This window comes from Salmo salar, chromosome ssa23 (genome assembly GCF_905237065.1).
Source record: "Salmo salar chromosome ssa23, Ssal_v3.1, whole genome shotgun sequence".
In the NCBI taxonomy this organism is placed as follows: domain Eukaryota; kingdom Metazoa; phylum Chordata; class Actinopteri; order Salmoniformes; family Salmonidae; genus Salmo; species Salmo salar.
In genome coordinates this window covers 37,030,265-37,052,516 of record NC_059464.1, presented here as the reverse complement: position 1 = coordinate 37,052,516, position 22,252 = coordinate 37,030,265, and the positions used below count along the sequence as shown (strand labels likewise).

Here is a 22,252-nt window from a genome sequence, read left to right as displayed (position 1 = left end):
ATGTCAAATAGAGGTCATGTTTAAATAGGGAGATTAACCAGGGAAATGAACACAGGAAAATGCACCCACTTACTCATAAAACAAACAAAACTTTGAATGCTGTGAAAATTATTTATGATACAAATGCTATCAGTGTGAGAGAAGTTAATCGTCTGCTTATCCTCCTTTTCAAGAACAAATATAATTTTACAAAGTTTGTTATTCTAAAATAATCATTTTAAATCTATGAAAGCACGAGAGACTGAAAAATAGCTTCTATCTCAAGGACATCAGACTGTTAAACAGAGATCAGTAACATAGAGAGGCTGCTGCCAACATACATACTTGAAATCATGGATCACTAGTCACATTAATGATGCCACTTTAATGATGTTTACATATCTTGCATTACTTATCCCATATGTATATACTGTATTTTATACCATCATGTGTTTTAGCATTACTCCTCCCATATGTATATACAGTATTTTATACCATCAGGTGTTTTAGCATTACTCCTCCCATATGTATATACTGTATTTTATACCATCAGGTGTTTTAGCATTACACTCTTTTCAACATTATTTCACTGGGCAGGGCTATCTAGAAGGTTTGGATTAAATGCGGATGCAGAAGACACATTTCGGTTGAATGTATTCAGTTGTGCAACTGACGAGGTATCCACTTTCCCTTCCTCTTATATTGCTTTGGCAAATCCCACCCTATCGTTGTCCCGGTCAAAGACTGTGTAGTAAGCTCCAATGAAGATATCTCCCAGGGTCCAGCCAGGGAAGCCTGAGGGGGAAAAACCTAAAAGGCAGACTTTCTTGCCCTTCGTAGTCCACTGTTCAATCATGCACACACACACACACACACACACACACACACACACACACACACACACACACACACACACACACACACACACACACACACACACACACACACACACACACACAGGTAAGAAGGAGCACCAGTGACATCTACAGATATATTAACAAGGTTTCTATTCTAACAGCCTGTATAATGATGCCACATTATTACACTGTATATTTCCATATGCCTTTTACTTTCCTAGACTCTGACTATGCTAACATTACATTGCAGTATCATAAGATATACATGATATATATACAGTAAATTTATAGTGCATTTAGTTCTTTACAAACTGCCTGATATGCTATGTACTGTACATACCCTGAGAATATACTGTTCTCCAGTCAGAGGGTAGACCTTTCCACTGACAGTGAAGGAGACATTGGGGAGGGAGGACACTTTCTCACAGTCAACCGTGTACTGTGAAACAAGTAACAGATAGCGTGTAAAGACAGTAAAACCACCCTCTCATAGCTAACATGCTTCAATGTCAACAGAATCTCTAGAGTTGTGAAATGGCTATTCGAGGACCTATTTAGCTTCATGATTACAATTATATTCACCCTCTTTGGTTTGGTAGATACCAGGAGGATATACTCGTCGGTTGGTATGCATTTTCTAAAGAAAAGGATTAGGGAGATACTGTAGAGAGAAGAGATAGAAAATAATAGGTGATTCTAGTTTCTGACATCTGTCATGTTCTACCTTTCCACGGTTCCAGGGCACAGCTCCTACAGCCTTCTGCAGAGCACTGATCTCATCATAGGGACCTAGGATCAGGGAGGTGCCAGTGTCCACCACGGCCTCACAGCCACCTTTACACAGCTTGACATCCTCTCCAACGCTCAAACTGCCAAAGACACCCAAATATTTAGAGAAATATACTGAACAAAAATATAAACGCAACATGCAACAATTTCAACAGTTTTACTGAGTTACAGTTCATATAAGGAAATCAGTCAATTGAAATAAATGAATTAGGCCTTAATCTATGGATTTCACATGACTGAACAGGAGCGCAGCCATGGGTGGGCCTGGGAGGGCATAGGCCCACCCACAGGGGAGCCAGGCCCAGCCAATCAGAATAAGTTTTTCCCCACAAAAGGGCTTTATTACAGACAGAAATACTCCTCAGTTTTATCAGCTGTCCGGGTGGCTGGTCTCAGACGATGCCGCAGGTGAAGAAGCCGGATGTGGAGGTCCTAGGCTGACATTGTTACACGTGGTCTGTGGTTGTGAGGCCAGTTGTACATACTGCCAAATTCTATAAAATGACGTAAAATACGTTCGATAATCTTCCATATTGCAGGCACGTGTGTCACGCCCTGACCATAGAGAGCCTTTTTATTCTCTATTTTGGTTAGGTCGGGGTGTGACTAGGGTGGGTAATCTAGGTTGTTTATTTCTATGTTGGCCTGGTATGGTTCCCAATCAGAGGCAGCTGTTTTTCGTTGTCTCTGATTGGGGATCATATTTAGGCAGCCATTTCCCCACTGTGTTTTGTGGGATCTTGTTTATGTGTAGTTGCCTGTGGACACGTCATTTGCTTCACGTTTCGTTCGTTCTTTATTGTTTTTGTGCGTTTCATTCAATAAACATGTGGAACCCATATCACGCTGCACTTTGGTCCGAATGTTATTATGATGATCGTGACAGCGTGGGACACCGGGGTTCAATTCCCCGACCATGAGGAAGGAGTAGGCTGTCTTTGTAAATAGTAATTTGTTCTTAACTGATTCCATATGTTATTTTAAAGTTGTGATGTCTTCACTATTATTCTACAACGTAGAATAGCTAGCTACTTCCAGACACAAATGAGACCACTCTGACCATTTTACTCGCCCTAGCAGAGCTGGTTAGGCAGTTTTCGTGTTAACCAGAGCGTTGGTGACTAACTGTGCTGCTGGAAACTATTTAATTATGCTTTTTTTTGCCGACGTTTACTGACACCGGCCATATGCAACAGGTGTTGAGTGCTAGTAAATTCATTATTCTGTGCTCTGGTACACTCAGACGAGAGTGCTCTGAAATTGGAGTAGATAGCCAGAGCGAATTTACGAAAGCACCCGAATGTCCATTGTGAACACACAACGACTATACCATTTAGCTAAGAATGACTGGAATAATCAAGTCAATAAACGTTGGGTAGTTAGATAGCCTATCATTAATATACTGTCAAGTTTGATGTATAACTACAAACGTTAGGTAGCTAGCTAACATACAGGTACATACTGCTGTAATGATATGTTATGTGGTTCGTAAGGACAGCGTAGCTAAGAAATTGTCAGCCAACATAACGTGTAAGGTATCTTATTTGAAAAGTCATTACTTTATTACATTGAGTAGCAAGCTACAGCGAGGACGCGCTCTATCGACTCTGCGGCTTGACCATGCTTTTGGTGCACAGTCGATAGCGCGCTGGACTTCGGGCAAGAAGATTGAGTGTTCGAAACCTGCTTCCTGCTTGTTTCATCTGAAGTCGTGCACATTTATCAGTTTATTATTTGGTTTATATTGCCCATTCATTGTCAGAGACACAGTAGTGCATTGGGACCCAAAAGCATAATCAGTGCTCTAACTCCCCCTTGGTCGTCAGGGCAAATCTGGTCTGTGATGGGGGGAGGGGGGGGGGGTCACACCTAGCTCAGATATTAGATTATTATTTAGTAAAGGTTGAATAGTCTATTGTTCAGCTATTAGCCCTCCTCCCCAACTTGCAACAAACGGATGTCTTTGTCAAGAGCATAACTTTTATTTTCAATAAAAAATGATTGTTCTGAAAGCAAAAACGAGGCTTCAAAGTAAAAAAATTTTTTGCAATCAAATATTTTGTAATGGAGCAAAACTTCATGCATTTTATTCCCCCAAAATATTTAGAGAACAAAAAATGTATTTGAAAACAAAACTCCAATTTAATTTCGCTATCAACCAGCCTCCATTTTGGCAATTGTTTTAGTGTCAGTTTGGCTACAACCAATACTGTTCAGCCTTTCTTTCCGACACAAAGGAAGTCATAGCGGACACCTACGAAGGACTGTGTGATGATGGCATCTCAGGTAAGCAGCACTGGGCGTTCTTCCATCCAACTTTTACATAGCTAGTAGTTAGCTCCTACAATTCAGTGTCGGTTCATAACATTGTACTTATTATATTACATAACGTAGAATGATAAATCATGCAATTATTATTATCAAGCTAACCAAAAGCATTTAGCTCCGAACACCTATTCTCACCATTTTTAGTTGAATTAATTTAACTTTCTTTCATGGCACCTCATAAGCAGGCCATGTCCTATTTGTTTCATAGTCGATATATAATCATATTTCATGACAGTGTAACAGTTAGCTTTTTTTACAGAAGAATGAAAGAACACAATATGTCTGTCAGGGAATGCTATTCTGATATGTCAGATGAAGAGTTAGACCAGAAAGTCAGCGCCATTAAGTGAAGGATGCCCCATGCCGGCTTTAGAATGGTCAAAGGAAGACTCAGAGCAATGGGCTGTCGTGTACAATGGCGAAGAGTTAGGGAGTCTTTACAGCGTGTAGATGGTGCAGGTATCATTGCCAGAATGATCCAGCTTCGTAGCATTGCTCAGAGAAAATACTGTTTCTGCTCCCCTGTCTCTCGTCCACATTGATACAAATCATAAATTGATAAGGTACTAAGATGTATAATGTCTCCATCAAATCTAAGAAGTTATTTTAACTTTTTTTATTCTTACTTATTCGTAGACACATTTTCACTGATGTATGAAATTGGAGTTCTTCATCAACTGGTAATAATGAAGCAGGTTAATAGGTCAAACATTTCACTTTTAATTCCAATGCTTTTTTTCAAGATACAACATTGTCATCTTTGGCGGTATAGATGGATTTTCAAAGAAGGTAAGTATATTATTGTGTATACAAATTGCATATTTCCCATCACCTAATGAACAACCACAATACCAGTCTGGTGTTAAGCTTTCTGTGCTGTATTGACGTATCCTGAAAATGACATCTGCTGCTTTAGATTGAACGGTCATGTCTCAGTTATTGTTTTCATATATACAAAAAATAAGCTGTTTTCTTTACTTTCAGAGTGCGAGTTGATCAATGGGTCGAAAATGTAGATATTGCTAGATGTTCACTGTCCGAGGAACAGGCCGTGGAAGCTTTATTGCTGGCAAGTGTCCATAACCAGAGGTAATTAAACGGTTCCGTGTTCTTTTTCTCTCTTCCTCTCTGCCTGTCTTGTTGTACATGGAACCTGTCTCACATGCACAGTTTGGAGGAAGAAGGGTACCTTGACCTGTTGAATTCTATCCACCTCTTCTGTGTGGGATATGTGTTCCTACCACGTCTGTGGGCAGATCTGCAGCATTTCAGAGAGTTGGAATAATCACCCTTTAAGTACAGAGGCGAACCTGATACCTCACCAGCTGTGGCATATCAGAATGCTCCAAAGACATGTGCACATTATTGTTTTTGCCTTAGCACTACACAGCTGATTCAAATAATCAAGTCATCATCAAGCTTCAAGTGGTATTTGTCTAATAATGACTATCTTCTATTGTTTGTCCTCATGTGTCTGTTTTTCAGTATAAAGTACTGTAGCCACTTAGTGTGGACACCAGGTGAGACCACACACAATAACAGTCGCTATCCTTCACTTCATGCCTCTCCCCCTTTTTCTAAATCCTCTTGGTTATATCAGCTGTTGGTGAACCCCTCCCGCATCTAAACTGGCTGACAGAGGGCACAGCATGATCATAGGTGAGAGGTCACCTGGTCGAGTCAACAGGAAGTATTATTAAAGAGATGCTTTACATTGAAATACAGATAGAGATGTAGTAGTCCCAGAGTTAATGATCCATGGTCAGTTTTGCATTTCACCTCCTGATGATTATGATGACTGACTGTGTTAGAATAAAAAAACAAGGCTTAATCATGCTCTCTCTCTATCCATCTGTATCTCGTCTGCAGGTATGTTTTGATGTGAGAGAGGAAGCCAGTCCCGTCATCGCCACCTCACCCACTCTTAAGATAACCTTCAGGCCAACTGGGGGCCCAAGACTGGTTAGGAGACACCACTAGAGACACTAATTGTGATGAACTGAGAGAATATTAGGGTAGCACTGTAATTCATTAATCATATGCTGTCTGCCTCTGTTCTTACCGCTTTCCCTTTCTGTCTTCTACACATCTCTCCCACCTCGTCTTTCTTCCTCGTTTTATGATGCACACCATATGTGCATTGAAGTACAGATTGAACTTGCATTTATAATATTACAATTATCATCATTATAATGCATGTATTATGTATTTATAACACCTGGATAATTAACTTTCAATAAAGCTTTTCACATTCTCAACTGGTTGAAATTAAGTATCTCATTGAAATACTATCCTGTGACATCAGATGAAGGGAGTTAGATATTCACATGTTTTATTTTCTGTATATATGAATTACAAATCAGCCTTTACTTCAATCATGTTTCTAGTCTATTGCATAATTACAATGTGCAATCATTGATGTCCCAGTAGTAGGAGTGGTAAATACTGTTGAAGTTTATTAATTGTAATACATACATATAGACACAACATTATTCAAAGAACGGCGCACTGAGCGTACTGCAAGCTTTTATTTTCAAAGCCTTTTAGTTCTATTTAATTCAGCTCGTGTCATGCTAATTTACCCATTTGCTTCCCGCGGAAACAACTTGGAAGACGACGACCACGAAGTGTAAAGTTTGGTGAGATTGTTATTGGATGTATTAGGTTACGGAATCTGACTTTAGGATATAATGTTAATGATAAACTCAGCAAAAAATAAACTCTCACTGTCAACTGCTTTTATTTTCAGCAAGCTTAACATGTGTAAATATTTGTATGAACATAACAAGATTCAACAACAGACTTAATGGAGATTGGTGAACTTTGACGTCTGCATTGCTTACTGTTTGGGGTTTTAGGCTGGGTTTCTCTATAGCACTTTGTGATATTTGCTGATGTAAAAAGGGCTTTATGAATTCATTTGATTGATTGATCTGCTCGATGCTGTCCTGCCGATGGTGAATGACAACAACGGGCAAAATTATTGTATTTTTGCAGTTCTTGCAGCGTTGCTCTTTTGCTGGACATGTAGACTGTTCCACAATTAGAACAACGTTGCCCCCCCAGTGGTTTCCTGCACATTTGGACTGGTGCCTCAGCCAGTGTGTGAAGCCCTGCCCCTTGAGATGCGCTCTGTAGGTCAGTGAGAACAAATTACATTTGTTTTCCAACAGTAAGTGCTTTCTCCAGTGTCAGATCATCAGTCTTTAACAACAATTGCTCCCTCAGTGGAGAACATGACGTTTTTTCAATGATCTGATCATGTACAAATTTGTTTTCTAGTGGTCCCAATCTGCATGGTCCCACTAGGTACTGTGCTACGGGACTCACCCGGCAGTTGGGCTCGTTGTCTGAAGAGAAAACAATGCATGATCACACTGCTTGAGCTACTGTAGTGTTCCATGAGAGCTTGGGCAGCCGATGTAAACTCCACTGGCTGCAGAGTGGAGAAGACACATTGTCCCTCGAGGTAGCGGAGTAGAATCGCCCGTTGTGTGCGTTGGCAGCTCCATGCAGATTTATCGCTACCATATACAACTGAAAGGATTGAAACCAGTGATTCCATGGAACAGGTGGATCTCCAAGGACCAGGAGAAATAGAGATGTTGGAGGTAAGCTAAACTCGGCCATCCTCGTCACCAAATGTTACAAATGCGGAGGCTTGTTGTGCAATTAAACTGAACGTCTTTACTTCAGATCAACATGTAAACAACTCGAACCAACTCACCCATGCTATCCTCTCACCTCCGCACAATTTCCCTGATACATTCTTGAAGCAACAGTATTCAATACACAACTGAGCTACGACACAAATTACTGAACACAACAGACCTGTCACGTCCTGACCATAAAGAGCTCGCTTTTTTTTTCCTGAGACGGCCCGCAGCCCGGAGCCTCCTGAGACGGCCCGCAGCCCGGAGCCTCCTGAGATGGCCCGCAGCCCGGAACCTCCAGCGACGGCCCGCAGCCCGGAACCTCCAGCGACGGCCCGCAGCCCGGAACCTCCAGCGACGGCCCGCAGCCCGGAGCCTCCAGCGACGGTCGGCAGCCCAGAGCCTCCACCGATGCTGGCGGGTTCGCAGGATGAGAGGGTTCTTCGTCTCGCACCAGAGCCGCCTCCTATGCTAGTGGGTTCGCGGGATGAGAGGGTTCTTCGTCCCGCACCAGATCCACCTCCGATGCGGGAGGATCCACGGGATGAGTAGGTTCTTCGTCCTGCACCAAAGCCGCCACCAACACTAGACATGCCCCCTAACCCTCCCTTTTGGTTTCAGGTTTTGCGTCCGGAGTCCGCACCTTTGGGGGGGGGGGGGTACTGTCACGTCCTGACCATAGAGAGCTCGTATTTCTCTATGGTAGAGTAGGTCAGGGCGTGACTGGGGGTTTTTGTCTAGTTTATTTATTTCTATGTTTGGTTCGAGTTTATTTTTTCTATGTTGGGGTTTTTGTCTAGTTTACATTTTATATGTTGTGTTCTAGGTTGGGGTTTTCGTATGATTCCCAATTAGAGGCAGCTGGTCATCGTTGTCTCTAATTGGGGATCATATTTAAGTTGTTGTTTTTCCCACTAGTGTTTGTGGGAGATTACTTTGAGTTTGTGCATGTTGCCCCTCTTCGTCACGGTTTATTGTTTTTTGTTTATAGTTTATTGTATGTCTTGCATAGTTTCACATAGAAATAAAGATGTGGAACGATACGCACGCGGCGCCTTGGTCTCCTTCATACGACAACCGTGACAAGACCGGTATACACCCACATTATTCTGGGATATGCCGATACCCTTCCAAAACAGAAAAATGTATTTTCAACATACTTAATTAAAACATTTTTGGGGAAAAAACTATTTCACACATATTGTAATTTCATAAATCTGAAAACAATGGACAGTTACTTTAAAATAAAATACACTGGTTGTAATAAATACACTGGCTGTAATAAATACACTGGCTGTAATAAATACACTGGTTATAATAAATACACTGGTTAGCAGCACTGACCCGTCCATGTGGATGTTCCAGAGGTCCTTTGTGGTGATGTTGACATAGTGGAAGTCCCCAGTGTAGTATGCAGGGTCAGTCCCTCCCAGCACTAGCTGTCCCCCTGGCTGGTTGGAGGAGATCCTGTCAGAGAACAGTAGCGCCCATCAGAAGACAGCATCTGCAGTACATTTCCAGTGGCACAAGTAGATTCTAAAACTGCCATGTTTACTACAGCTCATTCAGATCTCCCTTGGGAAAGAGTTCTTCTCAATGGGACTTTCTGGATAAATAGGTATAAAATACAATAATGATCTGCGTTCCACTTCACTATCGCCACTCACTTGTGGTTGAGGTAGAAGGAGAAAACATTCTCCGCCAACAGCTTCTCTTTCATTATGTTGTCAAAGACAGGGCTCATGGCATCATCCGTTGGGTAAGACATTCCCAGAACTCCATCGAATTTAGCACCAACGAAGTTCGCTCCATATATCTTGACGGCCTCACCAAACACCTGATCTTTTACGGATACACTTCCAATCTGACAGAAGAGCAAGCAGATGATTTAAAACTATATAATCTGTCAGTGGCAGCCATTCATTTCTCCTCCTTTCCAAACTTACTGTGCACGTATCCTGGCTGAGATACCCAGTTACACTTCCCAGTTCATAATGCATTGAAAACTTTCTTCCACCCTTGACATATGTGCTGGACTTGGTATCATTGTATTTCCGGTGAATCACTGCAATACAACGCTAAACATACATCATCAGTTTGATATGGTGTTTTCTGAACAAAAAACTAGCTAAGACAGGAAGTCACAATTCTCATGTTTATTCCTAGTATTGACATAAATGATCAGCCTTGGGTTTCAACTCTTAACTCTCTCTATCTTTATTTTTAAACCTTATATCCATTTACTTCAAATTTACACTGAGTGTACAAAACATTAGAAACACCTTCCTATTATTGAGTTGCACCCCCTTTTGCCCTCAGAACAGCCTCAATTCATCAGGGCATGGACTCTACAAGGTGTTGAAAGCATTCCACAGGGATGCTGGCCCATGTTGACTCCAATGCTTCTCATAGTTAAGTCAAGTTGGCTGGATGTCCTTTGGGTGCTGGACCATTCTTGATACACACAGGAAACTGTTGAGCATGAAAAACCCAGCAGCATTGCAGTTCTTGACACACTCAAACCGATGTGCCTGGCACCTACTACCATGCCCTGTTCAAAGGCACTTAAATCTTTTGTCTTGCCCATTCACCCTCTGAATGGCACACATACACAACCTATATCTAAATTGTCTCAAGGCTTAAAAGTCCTTCTTTAGCCTGTCTCCTCCCCTTCATCTGCACTGATTGAAGTGGTTTTAAAATATGACATCAATAAGGGATCATAGTTTTCACCTGGATTCACCTGGTCAGTCTGTCATGGAAAGAGCAGTGTTCTTAATGTTTTGTACACTCAGTGTATATTTCCATACACCTTCAACTTTCCTATACTCTGACTGTGCTAACATTACATTGCAGTAACATTTAATATACATGATATTCCTACAGTAAAAATGTTTTGTACTTTAAGTGTATATGCTACAGGGAATAGTCTGAGAAAATGCTACCCATGTGCACAGTGCATGATGAGAGACTTACAGCATGTGATGTCAGCGACGGAGCACTTGGAAGAGGGCACCCAGAGATTGTTGGATCCAGTGTCAAAGGTCACCCTGAACATTTGAGGTGGGGTTCCTAAACTAATCTCTCCATAGAACTGAGCCTGAAGACACAATCACATCAACGATGAAGAAGATATATCAAAACCAATGCATAATGAGTAATGCATAATGGGTGAAGTATGACTTGAGTTACTGTGCATAAGGCCACTTACTGTGCAAATTAAAAAATAGTTTTCTAGGACTTATACGACTTATAGGACTTATAAGGCGAGCAGACCCTTACATCAACATAGTTCCTCAGAGCCACTTTGCTGGACCCACTGGCGTCATCGTCGTCAAAGTTGTCGGAGTAGGAATCATGGAATAGACGACTGAAATCCCTCTCTGAGTCAGACATAGATTGTCTCAAGGAGTTACACTTTGTGAGGGGTATACTGGATAGCAAAATAAACAAAAAAGGTACACAGGACATAAGGATCTTCTCAGTGCCTCTAGGACCTTTGTCGAGCCTTCACTAAGTATGAACGAAAAAGGTCTCTAGACTAGTAATAATGTTTTAAGCAGTATACTTTTATATAGATCTGCAGCAATCTATTTTTATCACTACATAATTCATATAGAATTACTGCATAATTTAGGTAATGTCCAGTTGCAAACCACACATTACTAATGCAGTTAATAATGCAGTTAATAATGAAGTTTTATAAATGAACTAAAAATGCTATTAAAAACACATATTCTGTGTATCATACCGTATGAGTGACTCGGACGTCCACGCACATGCTGCTAACACACAGAGATATAAAATCTTCATTTTGAGTCTTTCTTGTGGTTGTTGTCAATGCAAATTCTGATGGCTTCTCTACCACTGCAGTGGCGTTGGACAGTAGAGTAAGGATCCATACACTGGATAGCGTCTCTCCTGAGAGAAGTTTATACAAATCATTGTTTGCTTGTTTCTGTGTACTTGTCACTCCTGTCATCCAACACATTACCTACCTGAGGCTAATTCACAGGTTAAAATATTGAAGCTAAGCTAATTCTTATTGATGTAGACTATGCCGGCGGCAGGCAACCTAGCAGTTAAGAGTGTTGGGACATCAACCAAAATGTTGCTGGTTCAAATCCCCAAGCCGACTAGGTGAAAAATTTGTCAATGTGCCCTTGAGCAAGGCATTAAACCCTAATTGCTCCAGAGTCGCCATCAATAATGGCTGATCTCTCGCTGTGACCTCACTCCCAGAGGGTCTCTCAGGGGGAGTTGGTGTCACGTCCTGACCAGTAAAGTGGTCATTTTGTTATTGTAGTTGGTCAGGACGTGGCAGGGGTGTGTTTGTTTTGTGTGTTTCGGGGTTTTTTGGGTTATGTTCTATGTTATTATATTTCTATGTTTGTTCTAGTTCTTCTATTTCTATGTTTAGTTTATTGGGTTGACCTTCAATTGGAGGCAGCTATTCCTCATTGCCTCTAATTGAAGGTCCTATTTAGTAGGGGTGTTTTTCCATGGGTTTTGTGGGTAGTTGTTCCATGTAAAGCTGTGTAGCCTTACAGGACTGTTTTTCGTCGTTGTTTGTTATTTTTGTTAAGTGTTCACGTTTTTCCAAATAAATAATGAAGATGAGCATTCACGTACCCGCTGCGTTTTGGTCCACCTTTTACGACGCACCTGACAGAACTACCCACCAAGAAACTACCAAGCAGCGGAGGAAGGAGCAGCAGAGGAGCTATGAAGAGTCATGGACCTGGGAGGAGATCCTGGATGGGGCAGGACCATGGCACCAGGCGGGGGAGCACCGGCGCCCTAAGGAGGAGCTGGAGGCAGCCAAGGTGGAGCGGCGCCATTACGAGGCGTTATACGCAAGGATTGGCAAGTGCGAGAGGCAGCGGGTAGTATGGCTAAGTCGTAGATCTGAGCCAACTCCCCGTGCTTATTACGGAGAGCGACAGATCGAGAAAGCACCGAGCTATGCGGAAATGCACACTGTATTGCCCAGAAGCATTCAAAGGCCGGTGCAAACGGTGAAAGCTCCTCAGTATGGCCAGGCTATGGTGAGCACTCAGCCAAGGGTTGTGCAGGCCGTATGCTCCAGACCTCCAGTGCATCTCCAGGGTCCAGTTTACCTTGTTCCTGCTCCTCGCACTAGCCTTGAGGTGCGTGTCACCAGTCTGGCACCTCCAAAGCCAGCCCCACGCACAAGGCCTTTAGTGCGCAGTCCCCGTCTAGAGCTTCCGGCAACAGTGCCCCCCGTCTAGAGCTTCCGGCGACAGTGCCCCGTCTAGAGCTTCCGGCGACAGTGCCCCATCTAGAGCTTCCGGCGACAGTGCCCAGTCTAGAGCTTCCGGCGACGTCCCACAGTCCGGAACCGACAGAGGCGTCCCACAGTCCGGAACCGACAGAGGCGTCCCACAGTCCGGAACCGACAGAGGCGTCCCACAGTCCGGCGCAGCCAGAGGCGTCCCGCCAGTCCGACGCAGCCAGAGGCGTCCCGCAGTCCGGCGCAGCCAGAGGCTTCCCGCCAATCCGGCGCAGACAGAGTTGCCCCGCCAGTCCGGCGCAGCCAGAGTCGCCCCGACAGTCCGGCACAGCCAGAGTCGCCCCGACAGTCCGGCGCAGCCAGAGTCGCCCCGACAGTCCGGCGCAGTCAGAGTCGCCCCGCCAGTCCGGCACAGCCAGAGTCGCCTGTCAGTCCGGAGCTTCCAGAGTCGCTCCTCAGCCCAGAGCCTTCAGCGGACAGGTTAGGATGGGGACTAGGGCCAGAACCAGAGCCACCTCCATAGGGGGGTGTTTGGGGAAGGGGGGGTGTTTGCACAGGAACCGTCGGTGACGGTGGCCACCCTCCCTTCCCTCCCTTTAGTTTGGGTTTATTGTTTTGGTAATTTTTTGTTTCAGGTGCATTCGGGGGTCTGCACCTTTGGGGGGGGTACTGTCATGTCCTGACCAGTAAAGGGGTCAGTTTGTTATTGTAGTTGGTCAGGATGTGGCAGGGGTGTGTTTGTTTTGTGTGTTTCGGGGTTATGTTCTACGTTAATATATTTCTATGTTTGTTCTAGTTCTTCTATTTCTATGTTTAGTTTATTGGGTTGACCTTCAATTGGAGGCAGCTGTTCCTCGTTGCCTCTAATTGAAGGTCCTATTTAGTAGGGGTGTTTTTCATGGGTTTTGTGGGTAGTTGTTCCATGTATAGCTGTGTAGCCTTACAGGACTGTTTTTCGTCGTTGTTTGTTATTTTTGTTAAGTGTTCATGTTTATTAAAATAAAAGAAGAAGATGACCACTGCACCCGCTGCGTTTTGGTCCACTTTTTACGACGCACCTGACAGTTGGGATATGCAAAAATCACATTTCCAATTCACGGATACATATAAAACACACTTGTGTGAAACTGGACAAATATAAGCACCCACCTAATTATTATCATGCACCGCTCCACCTGAGGAAGAATATGTGTCATTCAGAATGCATTTTGTGCTTCTGCTCTTGGAGTTTATTCAATATTTTTACTTCGTTGTGTAAATGAATATTGAAATATTATGTTAATCTTTATTGTTTAATTTGTACAATCTGTTTAAGCAGTTGCTTAAATGATATACTGAAGGTGGCAGCTGTTGTATGAATGATGAATGATAAACGTGCCAGTGAAATATGTAAAACTGGAGCCAAAAAGCTTGCAAAAAAAAGTTGATCTGAAAATCTAACAGAAAAATATCCCAAAATATGCAATATCTTCTCCCCATCGGTCTGCCATCAATCATGACATCGTGGTGACCCCCTCCATGTGATACAGGACGTCGAAAAATTTAAACTCTAAACAAACAACAACACAAAGAGTTATCTATCCAAAACGGAGATGTATGGATAAACCACTTCTCCAATATTTTTGGCTCTATAACAAACAATTAAAAACATATACACGATCAAATACAAATATTAGAATCAACTATTAAAGACTACCATAACCCACTGGATTCTCCAATTACATTCAATGAACTACAGGACAAAATACAAACCCTCCATCCCAAAAAGGCCTGTGGGGTTGATGGTATCCTAAATGATAAGGTATAAAGACCACAAATTCCAATTGGCTATACTTAAACTCTTTAACATCATCCTCAGCTCTGGCATCTTCTCCAATATTCGGAACCAAAGACTGATCACCCCAATCCACAAAAGTGGAGACAAATTTGACCCCAATAACTACCGGGGGTTAACAGCAACCTTGGGAAAATCATCTGCATTATCATTAACTTCTATGGGCTACGTGGGACGCTAGCATGAAATATTGGGGCGGCAAATTCAAAAACAACAAAATGTCATAATTCAACTTTCTCAAACATACAACTATTTTACACCATTTTAAAGATACACTTCTCCTTGATGTAACCACATTGTCCGATTTCAAAAAGGCTTTACAGCGAAAGCAAAACATTAGATTATGTTAGGAGAGTACATAAACAAAAATAATCACACAGCCATTTTCCAAGCAAGGACATGTGTCAATAAAACCCAAAACACAGATGACACTCCTAGGACATTATGTTATACAATACATGCATGTTTTGTTCAATCAAGTTCATATTTATATCAAAAAACTGCTTTTTAAATAAGCATGTGAAGTTCAGAACTAGCATACCCACCAAAAACTTCCGGTGAATTTACTAAATTACTCATGATAACCGTTGACAAAATACATAACAATTATTTTAAGAATTATAGATACAGAACTCCTTTATGCAATCGCTATGTCCCATTTTAAAATAGCTTTTCGGCCAAAGCACATTTTGCAATATTCTGAGTACATAGCTCAGCCATCACGGCTAGCTATTTTGACATCCGCCAACTTCGGGGTCACCTAAACTCAGAATTACTATTAGAAAAATTAGATTACCTTTGCTGTTCTTCGTCAGAATGCACTCCCAGGACTTCTACTTCAATAACAAAAGTTGTTTTGGTTCCAAATAATCCATAGTTATATCCAAATACCTCCGTTCTGTTCGTGCGTTCAGGTCAATATCCGAAGGGTAACGCGCGAGTGCATTTCGTGACAAAAAAATTCAAAATATTCCATTACCGTACTTAGAAGCATGTCAAACGCTGTTTAAAATCAATTTTTATGATATTTTTCTCGTAAAATAGCGATAATATTCCAACCGGGCAACGTTGTATTCATTCAAAGAGAGAAAGAAAAACATGGCGAGTTCTCGTGACAGCGCATCTCCAGTCTCACTGTCCCCAGGCTGACCACTTACAAACTCTGCTCCTATACTTTGAGACAGCAGACAGAGACAGCAGACACCCCATTCCACTTCCTGGCGGCTTTAGAGAGCCAATGGAAGCCTTAGAAAGTGTCACGTTACAGCACAGATGCTGTAATTTCGATAGAGATGTAACAGAAGGACAACAAATTGTCAGACAGGGCACTTCCTGCATGGAATCTTCTCCGGTTTTGGCCTGCCATATGAGTTATGTTATACTCACAGACACCATTCAAACAGTTTTAGAAACTTTTGAGTGTTTTCCATCCAAATCTACTAATTATATGCATATTCTAGTTTCTGGGCAGGAGTAGTAACCAGATTAAATCGGGTACGTTTTTTATCCGGCCGTGAAAATACTGCCCCCTATCCCAAAGAAGTTAAGGCGGTTTTGGAGAAGTGTCTTCTTCCTTGCTGAGCGGTCTTTCGGGTTATGTCGAAATAGGACTCGTTTTACTGTGGCTATAGATACTTTTGTACCTGTTTCCTCCAGCATCTTCACAAGGTCCTTTGCCATTGTTCTGGGATTGATTTGCACTTTTCGCACCAAAGTACGTTCATCTCTAGGAGACAGAACACGTCTCCTTCCTGAGCGGTATGATGGCTTCGTGGTCCCATGGTGTTTATACTTGCGTACTATTGTTTGTACAGATGAACGTGGTACCTTCAGGTGTTTGGAAATTGCTCCCAAGGATGAACCAGACTTGTGGAGGTCTTCAATTTATTTTCTGAAGTCTTGGCTGATTTATTTTGATTTTCCCATAATGTCAAGCAAAGAGGCACTGAGTTTCAAGGCAGGCCTTGAAATACATCTGCAGGTACACCTCCAATTGACTCAAATTATGTAAATGAGCCTATCAGAAGCTTCTAAAGCCATGACATCACTTTCTGGAATTTTCCAAGCTGTTTAAAGGCACAGTCAACTTAGAGTACGTAAACTTCTGACCCACTGGAATTGTGATACAGTGAATTATAAGTGAAATAATCTGTCTGTAAACAACTGTTGGAAAAATGACTTGTGTCATGCACAAAGTAGATGTCCTAACCGAAGAAATTTGTGGAGAGGTTCAAAAACGAGTTTTAATGACTCCAACCTCATTGTATGTAAACTTCCGACTTCATCTGTATATGCTCTCTTGGGTAAATAAATGTCACAAACTCCAGTAGGCTAATCTTTCTGAGTGTGAACTGTATTACTGTAGGCCTAGTGTATTGTTTTATATTGTATTATATGGACTGGAATTACGCTCCTCGTTCAAACCATGAGCAAGTTGGGAGAGAACATGCAATTCTGGTGCAGCACATGCGAACTTGATTTAAATTTCGAATTAGAATAGGGCCTATTTCTATAATTAGTAGGCGTAGTAATATATATATATATCTTTTACAATATTTCCCCTAATATTATAGCCTACATCCTCTTTCTCTCTCTATTGTTGCTTCATTCGTTCCTCGCTTTCAACAGTTCAATTAAATAAGTTTCGTTATCCTTATCTTCATAATTCTAACGACATGCTTGCATAATATAAGACTAGAATTAGATGCAGACAGCTTCCACTTCTCTTCACGAAGATTGAATGGTTATGGGTCTGAATAAATAAATGCTGTAGCCTACGGGCCATCGCGCGTTCGCCCTTCTTTCAAACTACCCGTGAGATCTATTGGCTGCTGTATTTAACATTCAGCAAACAAGAGCTTGCATCCCTCTTTGAATAGTCTATTGGTATAAGAAATGCACAAAAAAAATGACCAGCAAGCTATTCTAGTCTAGCTTATCTTGCATGGGAATCAAAGAGCTAAGGAGCTTTTTTTTAAGGAGAGAGGTCAGCGGGGCACAGGTGGTGTGTGTATTGCACAAGATACAGAGGCTATAAGTTAGAAGCTTATTGTGCATAGCCCATCATTCATTACCTAAATATAAGGCTAATACGGCATTGAATGTATTTCCTGAAAGAGGTAGGCAAGGACATCTATATACAGTATATGCCAATATCCATCTTAAACGGGATAATCTATTTTGGATGATTGACCATACAGGGAGCAGAGAGAATTATTATTTTATTGTTTTATTATTGGAGAAACACCAGTACACATACATACAATAAGTATAAAAAAACAGACTGTCACGCCTGCTCCCTCTCTGGCGCTCGAGGGCTGCCCTTCATCATGCACACCTGTCACCATCATTACGCGCAGGAAAGCTCATTGGACTCACCTGGACTCCTTCCCTTTGTTGATTGCCGCGTCTATAACTGTCTGCTCCCACGTTTGTTCCCCGTGTCTGCATTAATGTTATGTGTTTACTTCCATGTCCGTCGCCATTAAATGTTCCCTCCATGTACCTGCTACCTGTCTCTACCAGCGTCGACCCTTACACAGACAATGATAACATGTGCTAAGGGGTACAACAAATTACAGATTATACAAAGAACTTAAATGATACACACATATTGATTGTTTTAACAGCTTTCTTATTAAAATATTGTAGAATGGTCCCAATGTACTGCTCAATTAGTGAATTTACCACTATTAGATGTATGAGGTCAAATTGTTTTTCTTTATCCTTATTATAGGTAAGGAAACCGACCAGCACTTTCTCCCATAATAAACAAAAGTCATCAACAATATTAACAATTATAAAACAAATATAATTATCTTGCCATAATTTCTTTACATGTAGACAATGCCAAAATAAATGCTAAACTCTTTCTGGATGCTCAACACAAAAAGTATTGTTAATGTTAATGTATTTTTTAAATTTCTTCAGGTAATGATTTGCAGGATAATACTTATGGATCATTCTGAAAGAGACCTCTTTGACCAAGCAGGTATTTGTTTGGTAATAACCATACTTTTTTCCAACAGATATTATCAAATCAAAATCAAATCAAACTTTATTTGCCACATGCGCCAAATACAAGTGTAGACTTTACAGTGATATGCTTAATTACGTGTTCTCAACCAACAGTACAGTTCAAGAAGAATAAATATTTGCCAAGTAGGCTAAAATAAAAAGTAATAATAAAAAGTAACACAATAAGAATAACAATAACGAGGCTATATACAGGGGGCACTGGTACCGAGTCAGTGTGCAGTCTCTGACAATTTTCTGGGCTTTCCTCTGACACCGCCTGTTATATAGGTCCTGGATGGCAGGAAGCTTGGCCCCAGTGATGTACTGGGCCGTTCGCACTACCCTCTATAGCGCCTTACGGTCAGATGCCGAGCAGTTGCCATACCAGGCGGTGATGCAACCGGTCAGGATGCTCTCGATGGTGCCGCTGTAGAACCTTTTGAGACCCATGCCAAATCTTTTCAGTCTCCTGAGGGGGAAAAGGTTTTGTCGTGCCCTCTTCACGACTGTCTTGGTATGTTTGGACCATGATAGTTCGTTGGTGATGTGGACACCAAGGAGCTTGAAACTCTCGACCCGCTCTACTACAGCCCCGTCAATGTTAATGGGGGCCTGTTCGGCCCGCCTTTTCCTGTAGTCCACGATCAGCTCCTTTGTCTTGCTCACATTGAGCGAGAGGTTGTTGTCCTGGCACCACACTACCAGTTCTCTGATCTCCTCCCTATAGGCCGTCTCATCATTGTCGGTGATCAGGCCTACCACTGTTGTGTCGTCAGCAAACTTAATGATGGTGTTGGAGTCGTGTTTGGCCACGCAGTCGTGGGTGAACAGGGAATACAGGAGGGGACTAAGTACACACCCCTTAGGGGTCCCAGTGTTAAGGATCAGTTGTTGCCTACTCTTACCACCTGGGGGCGGCCCATCAGGAAGTCCAAGATCCAGTTACAGAGGGAGGTGTTTAGTCCCAGATTCCTTAGCTTATTGATGAGCTTTGTGGGCACTATAGTGTTGAACGCTGAGCTGTAGTCAATGAACAGCATTCTCACATAGGTGTTCCTTTTGAACAGGTGAGAAAGGGCAGTGTGGAGTGCGATTGAGATTGCGTCATCTGTGGATCTGTTGGTGCGGTATGCGAATTGGAGTAGGTCTAGGGTGTCTGGGAGGATGCTGTTGATATGATCCATGACCAGCCTTCCAAAGCACTTCATGGCTACCGACATGAGTGCCACGGGGCGGTAATCATTTAGGCAGGTTACCTTTGCTTCCTTGGGCACAGGGACAATGGTGGTCTGCTTGAAACATGTAGGTATTACAGACTCGGTCAGGGAGAGGTTGAAAATGTCAGTGAAGACACTTGACAGTTGGTCCGCATATGCTTTGAGTACCCATCCTGGTAATCCATCTGGCCCAGCGGCTTTGTGAATGTTGACCTGTTTAAAGGTTTTGTTCACATCAGCTACCGAGAGCATTATCACATAGTCATCCAGAGCAGCTGGTGCTCTCGTGCATGCTTCAGTGTTGCTTGCCTCGAAGTGATCATAAAAGGCATTAAGCTTGTCTGGTAGGCTTGTGTCACTGGGCAGCTCATGGCTGGGTTTCCCTTTGCAGTCTGTAATAGTTTTCAAGTCCTGCCACATCCGACGAGCGTCAGAGCCGGTGTAGTAGGATTCAATCTTAATCCTGTATTGACGCTTTGCTTGTTTGATGGTTCGTCTGAGGGCATAGCGGGATTTCTTATAAGTGTCCGGATTAGTCTCCCGCTCCTTGAAAGTGGCAGCTCTAGCTTTTAGCTTGATGCGGATGTTGCGTGTAATCCATGGCTTCTGGTTGGGATATGTTCGTACAGTCACTGTGGGGACGACGTCATCGATGCACTTATTGATGAAGCTGATGACTGACGTGGTGTATTCCTCAATGCCATTGGATGAATCCCGGAACATATTCCAGTCTGTGCTAGCAAAACAGTCCTGTAGTGTAGCATTATAGACAAATGTATTCCAGTAAATTGTGACATAAGGAATAGATACAATATCCCTTTGAAATAAAGCACTATGGATATGTTGTTCTGAGGGAGCAAGGAGAAACACACGTTTCCTATTGGAGAGTCAACTGGATTAAGCGAGGGTAGCTCAAGAAGGTGAGGTCTGGTTACAACTCTAAACAACATGATGGAATAGCATCAAAGACTATGGCGAACTCTCAACAGTAGGTGTAACAGGGATATTGTAACGAGAAAAAAAATTCCTCATAATTGAGTAACAATCCTTCTGCATTAAAAAGTTGACTCACCAGTAGGATATGATTATTAAACCAGTTCTTAAAAAATGAAGACTTGATTCTGTACAAAATATCTTTATTGTTCCAAATGAAATATCTATGCGAGGAAAAATTATGTTCATATATTAATGACCACATTAAGAATACTTGTCTATGAAAAGCAGATTCTTTTGTAGGAATCTTATCAATGTTATAGTTACAAAATAACATAAATTTGAAGCCACCAAAACGGAAGAAGATATAATGAGGGATGATATTCCAACTTGAAGTTGGATTCTTTAAGAAATGTTTAGCCCAATGTATCTTAAAAGTCTTATTCAATGTAGAAAAATCCCCCCAAAAATTGAGACCACTATTTCCATGTGTTCATAACGACATATTTCCTAATATTATGTGTACGATTTTTCCAGGTGAAGTTGAAAGTCTGGTCAACGAGAATCCAGATTTAGGCATCACATATAATTTAACAGTTTCGTTTCACGTCATGCTGTTCATATGAATAATTTATGATAATTTACCGGTTTCTCGCAGTTATTTATATTGGGAAAAGGGAGTGGTTTTGGGCGATAAATCTCGGTAACTGGGTTCCTGCCCTTCAACCCTAATCGGGATTGCACACCATTGAAACCATCCATCTTGATAATACGGAAGAGAGTGAAAAAATAATAATAATAACCCAAACAATCTCATACTCCAAGTTTTTTTTATGTAAACAAAAGTAAAATGTCAATAGACTCACTAATAGGCATTTGTGCACAATGGTCTTTTTGAATAGGCTATAATGACAAACTTCAACATGTGAGGAACAAATTATGCAGAATAAGGAATCATTTGCAACGGTGCTTGGATCGCCTTTATATACTGTATATCCCACATCAGATTGCCATACCTTGTTTGCCGTGCTACAGTGTTTTTCCGTACTGAACCAATACTGCCATCTGCTGCACAGGAGTAGTAGGACAAGCAAAACTACACAAGTTATCCCCTAAAAACGAATATTATTATAATCAAGGTCATATTTGTACTCCAAAATGAATATTAAGAAAAACTACAGCTAAACCTTATTGATAAGAGTCCTAATATTTGATTGGATTTGTTATGGAAACCATATAGCCTCAGCAGAAGCTATGATTATTATTAGCAACTATTTAAATATGTATTTTTATAAATGCATGACAACTTTCAACATGAATATAAGTCAGAGAGCTCCATCTATAGAGCACATGTAGATTGAACCTGATTGGAGATAAATTAGATAAATATC

At 41.7% G+C, this 22,252-nt stretch overlaps 1 protein-coding gene across 1 annotated transcript; it reads right to left on the bottom strand.

Annotated features, from left to right (window-relative positions):
- Positions 1-349: 349 nt before the first annotated feature.
- Positions 350-11,419, bottom strand: LOC106584518 (cathepsin D). The gene is made up of 9 exons (XM_014169915.2): positions 11,358-11,419; positions 10,889-11,039; positions 10,583-10,706; positions 9,553-9,671; positions 9,274-9,470; positions 8,951-9,073; positions 1,561-1,705; positions 1,177-1,275; positions 350-823 (listed from the first exon to the last, which is right to left on the bottom strand). The coding sequence occupies exons 1-9, from the start codon at positions 11,417-11,419 to the stop codon at positions 677-679; spliced, it is 1,167 nt and encodes a 388-aa protein (XP_014025390.2). The 3' UTR covers positions 350-676.
- Positions 11,420-22,252: the final 10,833 nt, after the last annotated feature.

What these genes read in the sequence shown, in the direction of transcription:
- LOC106584518 (XM_014169915.2), bottom strand. Translation starts at nt 11,419, where the DNA reads ATGAAGATTTTATATCTCTGTGTGTTAGCAGCATGTGCGTGGACGTCC. An exon ending in CGTCGCTGACATCACATGCT is followed by an intron (nt 9,672 to 10,582) that starts GTAAGTCTCTCA and finishes GTTGTATTGCAG; the next exon opens with TGATTCACCGGAAATACAAT. An exon ending in TCCTTCTACCTCAACCACAA is followed by an intron (nt 9,074 to 9,273) that starts GTGAGTGGCGAT and finishes GTTCTCTGACAG; the next exon opens with GATCTCCTCCAACCAGCCAG.